The sequence below is a fragment of the Caloenas nicobarica genome, chromosome 7 (assembly GCF_036013445.1).
Source record: "Caloenas nicobarica isolate bCalNic1 chromosome 7, bCalNic1.hap1, whole genome shotgun sequence".
NCBI lineage: Eukaryota > Metazoa > Chordata > Aves > Columbiformes > Columbidae > Caloenas > Caloenas nicobarica.
In genome coordinates this window covers 17299605-17310534 of record NC_088251.1, presented here as the reverse complement: position 1 = coordinate 17310534, position 10930 = coordinate 17299605, and the positions used below count along the sequence as shown (strand labels likewise).

The 10930-nt window shown below is 39.6% G+C and overlaps 1 protein-coding gene across 4 annotated transcripts in view; it reads left to right on the top strand.

Annotated features, from left to right (window-relative positions):
- Nucleotides 1–10930, top strand: part of IDE (insulin degrading enzyme) — a 66222-nt gene that overhangs the window by 341 nt on the left and 54951 nt on the right. For 2 of the 4 annotated variants that reach the window (XM_065638597.1, XM_065638596.1), the window contains exons 1-2: nucleotides 205–445; nucleotides 10480–10664. In XM_065638597.1, coding sequence (XP_065494669.1) covers nucleotides 333–445; nucleotides 10480–10664 — 298 coding nt within the window. In that variant the 5' untranslated portion in view covers nucleotides 205–332. Of the gene's footprint in view, nucleotide 1; nucleotides 97–204; nucleotides 446–10479; nucleotides 10665–10930 lie in introns of those variants that run through there. The other 2 variants (XM_065638600.1, XM_065638598.1) reach the window with 2 other exon arrangements.

The following is a 10930-nucleotide window of genomic DNA, read 5'->3' as shown; positions in this document are numbered from 1 at the left end:
CTCCGCCGCCTCCGCCTCCTCCCAGAGGCCCCCTGCCCCCTCCCCAGCCGCAGCGCCGGCCCTCCCGGCAGCACAGGCAGCCTCCCGCACCCTCAGGTACGGGCCCTGCTAGGCCCAGCGCGGTGGCGGCGGCCCCGCCGGGCGAGGAGGGCGGACGGGACCCCGAGGGCGCCGGGGAGGGATTGGCCAAGCGGCGAGGGGAGGCGGGCGGAGAAGATGGCGCCGCCGCCGGCCGCGGCGCCGAAGAGCGGCGTGTGCTGAGGCGAGCGGAGCCGGGCCGGGGCGGGCGGCAGCGGCGGGGAGAGGCCGGGCGCTGGCGGCGGGGCCGGGATATGCGGCAGCGGCTGCTTCCTGTGCTGAGGCGGGCTCTGCTGGGCTTAGCGCGCCCCTGGGCCGCCCCGGCCTCCCGCTTTTTCCCTCAGTGCCGGCGGCGCAGCTTTCTCGGGTACGGTGTCTGGGGCGGTGGGAGCCGGGGCGGGTGGTCTTGGGCGGGCTCCCGGGTCCTGGCGCCGTGCGATGGGCCGTGAGGTCGGAGAACCGCTCCTGTCCCCCGTTGTGTTGTGTAAGAGGTGCTGGGGCGGGGGCACCTTGTGTGGCCGGGCGAATGCCCGCCCTGCCCCGAGTGCGGCTTCACCCCGGGTTTGCGGGGAGCCAGGGGAGCCCCGGCCGCGGAAACGCGGGGCCGGCAGCGAAGTCCTCGGGGGGAGGTGCTGGGGGCGGCGGGCCCGTGTGTGCCGGGAAGGCCTGTGCCCTGCCCGCCCCTGGCAGGGCCCGCCCGGCGAGCCCGGTGTGCAGGGGGCTGCCCGGCTTGAGTGTCTCCCCTGCGCCTCCGTTGACAAAGCCGGTTCGGCCATCAGCCGCGCGGCTGTGGCGCGGATTCGGTTGCCCCGTGGGCTTGCTTTGTTGTTTGTTTCCCCCTGTCCCGTTAAAAAAAAGAAATCAAAACCAAACCAACCAAACCAAACCCATGGAATTTTCATGTTGCTTAACTTGCCATGTCTTGCTAGGTCTTAAATATACAAAACCAAAGTTTAAATTGCTTGAAAAGAAGCTGCTGTCAGAGTTACCCGAAGTTGATGGGAGCGGCCTCTTCAGTTTTTGACGAGCTGTTTAGTGCTGGCGTTTGTGGGCCTTGTTTGTGTGTGTGTTACCAGCTCCAGGGGGGACAGTAAGTACCTCAGTCGAGGGAGGAGCAGGCGACAGGCTTGGCCGGGCTGGCCTGAGGGGCACATCAGAACTGCTGAAGAGCTCGGCAAAGTTGTTCCAGGAAGGGAGCTGGGTGAGGGAAAGAAGTTATTCTCTCTCTTCTCTCTTTTGAGCAAACCTCATATTTAAGGCTGCAAAAGTAAGAGACGTGAAATTTAGCTTATTTCGGGGAAAAAAACGGTGAGTTATGATGACTCATGCCGTCAATGCTCGTGTGTCAAAATTCGGATGCACCGTTATTGTTCGTAATTGCTGTGTATGCTTCATTATTGTAAAAGTAATAAAGTAAAAGCCAGTGCTTTTCTCAGGCCGTAGTTTCTCCAGCTGGATTACTCCTCTTTGAGCATGTGAGTATGTGCAGTATTTGGGCTTAACTTTATATATGTGATTAGGCCTGTTGTGTTTTCATACTGCCTACAACTGTGATTTAATCATCTGTATAATTATGAATTAACATTTGCATAAATGATAATGAAATGAGAGCAAGCATAGTGCTTTCACATAATGATTCTTTTTAAGATGGCGAATGTGTGAAAATTAAGAATATTTTTTTCAATTACACATTCCCCGTTTCTGAATTTTGTTCATACTTTCACCTTTTTTTCAGATTTAACTTTTTGTTCTCATATAATTTTTAACCTTAATCTGTACATCAAATAGCAAGATCATTTCTCACTTAGAACTTCTTACCTCCTCCTTTTCATCTCATGTACATCATTGAGGTGATCTGTTCTAGTTGGGGAGTCCCTGGAAGGGTTCATATTTGCATGTTTCCATGTTTTTTTTGCTCCTTTTCTCCTTTCAGTCTTCAGTCCCTTGTAAGGCTGTGGCTTAATCCCTTAGATGAAATGGTACCTTTGGAAATTTGATTGGAGTGTCAAGGACATAACTTATTTTGCACATGAACACAGAAGTAGTTCCCTAGCCTTTTTGGTCCAGAAGAAAAAAGAGGGAAGGGACAAACAGTTTATTACCTCCAGTGTTTCACTGAACTGGTAGGTCTTAGGCTCAAAGTCATTGCAGGCTGTTGTGGAAGTCATTTACTAAAAATACAGTCAGATTGAGAAATCTCATGTTGGGTTGATATTTTTGATACATTAATTTTATTGTATTAGATGCTTTCATAATTTTGACATATCGATGTTTTAATAAGATAGGAATCAAAAAGTTTGTAATAAAGATGCCTGTAGAGGAATTGAATTATTTTTGTGCCAACAGTTTGTATTTGTATATGTGTGGTCTGTCAATGAGCATCTTTAGGATGTTTGTAAGTTGCTAAAACACGCTTATGAGATAGGACCATATATGTAATAAGGTGATTTTTGATGTAGCTTGTTTGAAAGTTGCTTCACTGTAGCTTTCTATTTCAATTTGACCTTCTGCGACTTGTTTTTAGAATGAGTCAGAACTGTAGCTTGCCCGAGCAATTTAAATGGAAAAAAACCCTGTAGAGTTGAGAGTTTACTTACAGCACTAACAGTAGAACTAGAATTGAATTGTCCAAATTCATAAAAACTAAAGCACAAAATAGGTAAACAGCCAGAGCTTCCTGTGTTGAAACACACTGCTGACTCTTGTAAACTGCTTGTTTTTATGGGTCTGTTGGTTATGTCAAAGCTCTAGTGTTAGATAAGCAACTGTTTTTAATGTGCAATTACAGTACTTTTCATGATTCAGAATCCCAAAGTTCTTTTTGTTGTTGTTGCTAGATCAGATTTTCTTGCCAATTCTCTCATCTTTCTGTGTATTTCTTGTTGTTATGCTGTATAACTAAAGTTTTAGTCTCATCTTGTTTTTTTAATTCAGACCTCACAAGTTTTTCTTTTCGAGGGTATGAGACAGATGGTAGCATAAAGTGTTAAGTGAGTTGGCTTTACAAAGAGTCTTGGGCAATCTGATGTGCTACTTGCGGATAAAATGTATGAAATACACATCAAAATACAGTTAGAATAAAACACAGAGATCTCTCCTGTAGCGTCCAGCTTTCTGTTTCCGAGCCTATGCAGGGCCTTGCGCTACAGACATCACTACTGCACTGGGTTGTGAACCAAGCCCTGCAGCTGGAGGGTGGTGGTGGAAAAATGTTGAGGAAGAGGGAATGAGAACCACTGGCTTGCAAGTATCCAATGCATAAAGCAATTAATTGAATTAATCAGTACATTTCTGAAGAAAATGAGTGAAGTACACGTTCAAGCAGCTGGTCATGTAACGCAGAAACTAGTCTCATCAGGCTTGTTCTTAGCATGCAGTTTGAGACTGATGAAAACAATGATGCAAGCCAAAATACTATGCCAGGTTTGTGAAATCATTCTGAAAATCCTATATCATCATATTGTCTAAAGACTAAACCAGATAATTTTAATTAAATTTTAAAAAGAACCAATCTTTCAAATAATGAAAGTCTTCAAAAAACCCTTTTGGAATTTGCCTAATTTTCACCAATCTTGTAAAAAATTGAAAGAAAGAAGTGCTAAGGAAAGACTGAACTTAAATTGTTTTCTCTTTCTGGTGAATCTGGATAAAACTTGTTTATCCTGGAGGGTCTGTTTTGCTGAATTGTTTGGGGCAATTTTTGAAGAGAGAGGAAAAGCAAGCTGAAGCGATTTAGAAATTTTAAAAACCTTGTTATCCTTTATTACTGTGTCTGAAATCAGATTGTGTAAAATCCTGCCTTTTTGTTTGACTTTTTTTACCCAGTGCTTTAGAAACTCTGGAATGCTCAAGTTAGGGAATGTAGTTTTAAGGCAGTAAATTAGCTTTATGGTGTCTTGATTGTATAGTCCATCCTGTTTGACCCCCACAAAGCTGTTGAAAACACATATCATTTTACTGTTTGGGCCAGTTACTCAGCTGGGCCTTGATCTTGCATGTGAAGCTACCAGGGCCCTTGTTTTTGCCAAGTTCCCACGTGGTATTGTGTCATGAATGCTACTGATAATTCCTGTATGCTGTCAGGGTAGCAGTGAAACCTGTGGCAGACCAAGTTTTACTGCTGTGATCTAGAAGCTGCAGAAGCCAGACCCTTCTGGGAATGAGAGCAAGGCAGGTGTCTGCCCTGGGAACCATCATTAGGAGAGAATTCTCTGAGTCAGTTACAGATTGGGCAAAAAGCTGCAGATGAAGGTTCTGAAAATGCACAAGACTTCAGAATTTCTTCTAAATTAACTACAGACCAGAACATTACAAATATTCGTCATCTTCAAACTTGCCTAATTTGGCATGATCAGTTGTTCTTAATAACGTGGGAGCACTGATTAAATCATTTTGTGTCTCTGTAGTTGGGGCTTTTGTGTATGAAGTAGTATGCTGAATTCCTGATGAGTTTAAAAGTGATAAAACATGTTAACATATTGAGTAGTTTATCTACTTATGCAGTTTATCTGCCTGTGTATGCAGTCTGATTTATTTAGATCAGCATCAGGAATGTGTTGGGATCTTGTACGTTCTCAAGCTTCATGACAAGTAAATTCACAGAAGACTGATGCTTTATGGATGTTGAATAATGTGAACTGTTTTAATCTCTAAATATGTAAAAGAAGGACTGCTAGGTTTGTCTACTGATGAACTCGTAACAGTTATGGGTAGTCTCTTAAAGTATCCTTTATGGTAATGACCACCTGAGTTGTGAGTTTGGGTTTTGTTTTTTTTTGAGATTGCTCTTTCTCTGCTCCTTTTTTTTTTTTTCAATTACATTCTTGGTAACAGAACTTAGTGAAAACATTTGTCTGATTTTTAGGAGAAAACTTGTACTGCCTATGGTTTAGATTTAAAAAAAAATATGGCATACAGGTGAATCAAGAAGAGAGGAGGTAGATTGTTAGTTGACTTACTGGTAATGTCACTCTTACAAGGATGTCACAATGCCATTGAATTCTACTGCTGTTGTGAGGAGAGGTGGATGCAAGAGACAAAGAGGAGGGGTGAAGATCTGTGGAAGAATGGAGATTTATTTTACTGTTGCGAAGCCGAGAGCTTGCAGCTGAAGATGTTCATGGACTCCTCCAGAGTGCTCAATTCAGTGCTGTCATCGCTCTAAGAGAGGTGAGGAAACTCTGGCTGGTAGTTCTGCAGCACCGGGCCTCCTGCCGAAGCACGCAGCACTTCTTTCACTCTAGAGACTGACAGCTAAAGAAATCTTCATGTACGTTACTAAGAACTGTAAACCAAGATGGATTAGCAAATAGTACAGAGGGCAAGTTATCAAAGGTAGTTCCCTTGCAAGACAGAGCAGAGAGACGTTTTGGCTGAACGAAGTTTTCACTTCACTCTGGTAGGCAATTAAGTTTAGAATTAAAAAAATAAAAGCTGAAGAGGAGTGGATATAAATAAAATACAGAACTTGGAACAAGTGAGTTTGAACATTACTGTGGTTTCTGTATAGTTTCAAAGACACAGAACTTGAATAACAACTGAGTTGCAGTCTGCATAACATATCAAGTGTATTCAAAGGACAGATGAAACGTGAGTTGAAAATGAGGAACAATTCAGATCCTAGTATATACAAGTCTAAATTTAAAGTGAGTATGTCACAACACCCACAGGTGTGTCCATAGAAGTCACTTGGTTTCAGTTGCATAAAAACTTCAAGCAAACCCCAAATTTTAAGGCAACTGATATAAACTGAAAGCAAGCATCATAATCTGCTGAGGTGGTAACTGTTTGTTGCCTTTCATCTGGTTACTTCAAGCTGATTAGTGTTTATGGTCATTCCTCTGGCTCAGACCTGTGCACCAGCATTTGACTTAAATATGTGCAGCGTGTCATGGCAAAAAAAACTCTTGAAAAGAGCTTTGGAGTTTCTGCTTTGGGGTCATATTTTTATTAGCTACTTACATTCCTGCATTGAAACAACCCTCAGGAGTTTCTGTTAATTGGTTTTCAAATATGGTTCTTTAATTGTTCAAACATTGAACTTAGATTTGACTACACTAGTTGATTTTTAATTAAAGTAAGTTTACTAAAATAAATTTCAAAACTAGAATAGTTAGGCAGAATCATGTATCACTTAATCCCACTCTGTAATACTCTATTTGCAGATGGAATTTGGCATCCCCAGAGAGCCTCCCTGGTTCTGAGGGACTGCCTCCCTGGAAATCATTACAAAAATGGGGCCTCAAAGAATAGAATATCATTTTACTTCAAAGTATTGTAGTGTAAAATTCAGCATCTGTTTAAACCATTTTCTTGTAACAAGTGAAGCAATTTTGATGAGGAGGAAGAATGTTTCATATTTCCTAGTCATTGAACAGGGACACTACTCTCGGTTCAAACATCCTCCGTTCTTTTATCTTTTTCTTTCTAGCTCTGTCATCTTGCCACCTGTATTTTTTGAGCCAGTGGAAGAATCCCCAGTGTTGCAGTAATACTTTGTATTTGGTCTTGCTGTCTTAGCTTTATTGGGTCTTTCTCTATTGTTTCTGTTTTGTGAAGGTAGTATGACAATATTTCTTTTAATGACATTATGTTAGGATATTAGCTCTGCGATAAATATAGCATCTAGTTTGTGGATGAATTTCTTTGCTACTGCCCATCAGCATTCAATGCTCACTGTAAGGACAGCATAGCAAGTAGATGTAGCACATGTGCTTCAACACAGAGTCTGAACATGACTTTAGGAATTGAGCTACCTCTCAAAAAGCTACAAGAAATGTAGAATTCTTTCTGTTTCAATTAACTTTTTGCCTATGGTCAAAAGCAGTTCTGTTGTCAAAAAGTGGTTTGTAGTGTTCCAGGATTCTTGTATGAAAGAACGGAACGCAGTATTGTTATAAAGCTATTGCACTTACGGAACTTAACAGTTGTGTGGAAAAGCAATCATATGAAGGAATATTTAATATTGTGTCTTACAGTCTACTTCTTAAGAAAGAGTCGTTGTAGAAGTACTCTATCTTAAGTGAGATTTTTCTTTTCTAGCTATTGTATTGTAGTAACAGCACCAGGCGGAACAGTACTTAAGCAGGAAGGTGTAGGTCTTGTTCTTTTGATGCATTGCCTTCCAGGAGTATTGTGTAGTTGATCTGCTCTTGTCTTTACATGACTTGTCTGGTACTACAGTTTAGTTCGCAGGGAAATAGTTTTGGGTTAATCGTGCAAGTCTATTTGAAGAGAATGTTGTATTCACAATGCCCACTGAAATAACAATTAAGGCAGAGATATGAGTCTAAGTCCTTGGTTTGAAGGCTTAATTACTGATTTTGACCTTTTGAAAATTGTACGTTTTTTCTGTACTGAAATTTGACTGCCAAGCTGCAGGTAGCCTATGAAGGAGGCAGAAGTAAGCTATGATAATAAGATGAAGTGGAGGTGTACAGCTTCACAAGATATCAATTGAAATCTCTTAAGATTTCACAGAAGCTGCATAATATGATGAATCACATTGGAAAGATGAGTCATCTGAACAAACAGTAAAGTTCTGTGACTTAATGATGTGGTGTAGAAATTACAAGGAGATATCAGATGACAAGGAAATCGTATAACATTTACAAAAAAAACCCTTGAAGTTTATAGTATATATGCATCTTATGATAAGCAACTAGTATCTTAATGAGATGAAATATTTTAGCTGAAAACCAAGTCACAGGTGTTCCTTAGCAGATGTGAAATCAGGAGATTCAGGGACCTCATTGCTCCCCTACATACTTATATTTGTCAATCCAGTAGAATTGTGTGCAAGTGAAATACAATTAAGAACAGTTTAGTTACTGATTTTCGTCTATGAAAGCTAATATCTCTTCTCATTTCATAAATTTTACACACTATTTTTAGTAGAGTATTTCTACCTAGGACTCTGAACATTGAACAAGGAGACATTTTTTCAATCGTAAGCATGGATTATAACAGTGCTGTTGATGCAGAGAAACATAGATATTGCCGTACTTGGAGTGTCCTTTGTTTTTGAGTGGTATCTGCATTTTTTTCAAAGGATTGAAGCCTATAGATATTCCAAGCAGGATTAATCAGAGTACAGACTTAAACCAGTGGATAAATTACAGGTTTAAATGAGAATGTAGACATGTAAATTTAAATTCAGCATTTCAGTTACTGTTTAGTGATTACATTTAACTGCACCTTTTCTAAGTGATTTGTAGTGTGAGAACCATGTTTTAGTAGTAGAGTGTTTCCTTCTAAAGGGCATTGAGCTACACATTTTAAAAAGTTACTTCATGTTGTTTATGGCTATTGCTTAGAGACATTCAGATTCCGATTATTCATGGATGCTTTCTGTACTCAGTGCTTTTAATTTTTTTATTTGGATTATAATTCCTGTTTGTAATTTTGCTTTCTTTCATATAAGGGTGCGTTATAACTTAAGTCTATTTAAAAGTTCCAAAGTAGTGTTTTTACTACTTTAAAAGTATTCAGAGATCGAACACTTACCTTACTGTTGTTTGGTTTGGTGTTGTTTTTTTGTTTTGTGGTTTGTGATTTTTTTTTTTTCCAATAATATCTTCTCTAGTTTAGATATGTACCTCCTTAAGCATAAATTCAATCTTACACAAACTTTCACTCTGCTATAGGTAAAATCTTAATTTTCTGTTTGTGAAACACTGTTTTTCACTGATTCTACTGTAGACATTATGTTCAGAAACTTTATAATAAGCTCTTTATCAGCCTCATTATAATATTTGAAACCAACACTGATGGCTGTGCATTTGCTGGCTTTAAGTTGACTGTTGTTTTTATATTTTAGAATCACATGAGTAACTGAGAAGGAGATAATCCAGTGCGACAGCAGTTCATGGAACTGCTTCCCATTTTGAGAATGATACAATATTTTTAGGAAGGAGATTTTTATTAGCTGACTCCCTTTTTCGTTTGTAATTTTAAACTGTAAATAAAATACATAAACAGATTTTCCAAAGTTGTTTTTTGTGTATCTGGCAATGTTGAGTATGCAGTTGATTTTCTATTTAGAGTTAGTTAAAATGTCACGACTGAAGATGTGAAACAGTGTTGAGAACTGTGCAGTCCTTCATGTTCCACATCCCGTATGGTCTTAAAGCTTGTATGTAGTCTTAAAAATTGGGTGGAGTTCCTTGAACTGTACAACCTGAAAATGGAAAAGTAAATACTGTGAAACTCCTCGTTGTCTATATGATATTGACAGGACTGCACAAAATTTCTCCTGCCTCTGTGTATGTGTTGTGGTGGGAAGTTAGACTGGGATCTGCTTTTCTTTGTAAGTGAAATTAGCTCAGCACTGACTACTGAAGCTCATGTAGTAAGTTGCTTGGCAATATGGTAAGCAACATTTCACCATGGGAAAAGACTTGAGTTTGGTTGGTACTATATATTTATAATAGGCCCCATTCTAAAACCCTTCATGTAAAACAGGGTTACAGTTCCTTCATACAGGAATACACCACATGATTTGCTCAGACAATAACTCTCTAATTTCCGGTTTCTGGAGTTTGCTTTTTGCATGTGTGGTTTGTTTGGGTTTTTTTCTATTGATTGGTTGTTTTGTTTGTTTGTTCTTCAACATAAAGCCAAGTGGTTCCACTCCACCTCCCCAGTTATCCAAATATGAATGTCTTGCCTTTTCACTTGGCATTTAAAAAAATTGCATAACCAGAGTTTAGAATTTCAGAATCACACTTAGTTTCTTAGCATTTCAAAATGGTGCCATTAAAGAAGTATGTTTTGTAGCATGTCTGTTAAACTAATAGTATAAGTTTAAACATGTGAGACAGTCTATTCCTGTTTATCGTGGCAATTCTGCAGTCTGTCTGTATTTTTATGGCAGTATTGTAAATGGTGTCACCCTTTTGCTTTAGTGTACAAATCCAGTGGTTTATTAGTAAAATTTTGTTTCTCTGACAATCACAAAGTTACAACAATCACAATATAGCCACCAACTCAGACACATGAAATACTTTCCTGAAGCCTGCAAGTATACTTGAGATAGCAATGTATGCCTCATTTCATTTTGCTCTTGTCATAATTGAATAAGGGGATGTTTCCTTACTAAGTTATTTTTTAAATTACCTGTAATATGAAACCTGAAACATTCAATTATGCGATCTACAATTTTGTCATGTCGATTGGTCTTTGGGTGTGGTTTTGTTTGTTTTGTGTGTGTGTGTTTTGTTTTTATTTTTTAACAGCAATATTGCTCAGGATCTGAACTATACTTCCAGGCCAGTTCTATGAGTTTTGTGCAGAACTAAATTTCTTGCTGTCAGTTTCACCCAGTATTGTCTAACATAGTGTTAAAATATAAGCAGGGCTTAAGTAAAAATAGTAACTGAAATTTCTTTTGTTTTCTTTAAGGTTTCAGAAAGAGACAAACAACAAAATGAACAATCCAGCTATTAAGAGAATAACAAACAAAATTATAAAATCACCTGAGGATAAACGAGAATATCGTGGACTGGAATTGGCAAATGGCATTAAAGCTCTTCTCATTAGTGACCCCACCACAGACAAGTCTTCAGCAGCGCTTGATGTGCACATAGGTATTTAATGCATGTTGCGTTCATTATGTCATTAATAGAAATACCTTAAATTTTGGCATATTAATTGCAAATAAACTGAGAGGAGTGGTATGTAGTTGGCAGCCCAGCCTTTCTTTGTAATTTAGAGTTTAACAGAGTTTAAAAACTCTGTGTTTACTCAAGTGTAGCTCAGTCAGTAGAAAGACTTCTTTTAACTATTAAGTTTTGTGTTATGAAAGATCTTTTGTAAGCAGAAAAGGGGTGGATGCGACTGCAATTATTTCAGA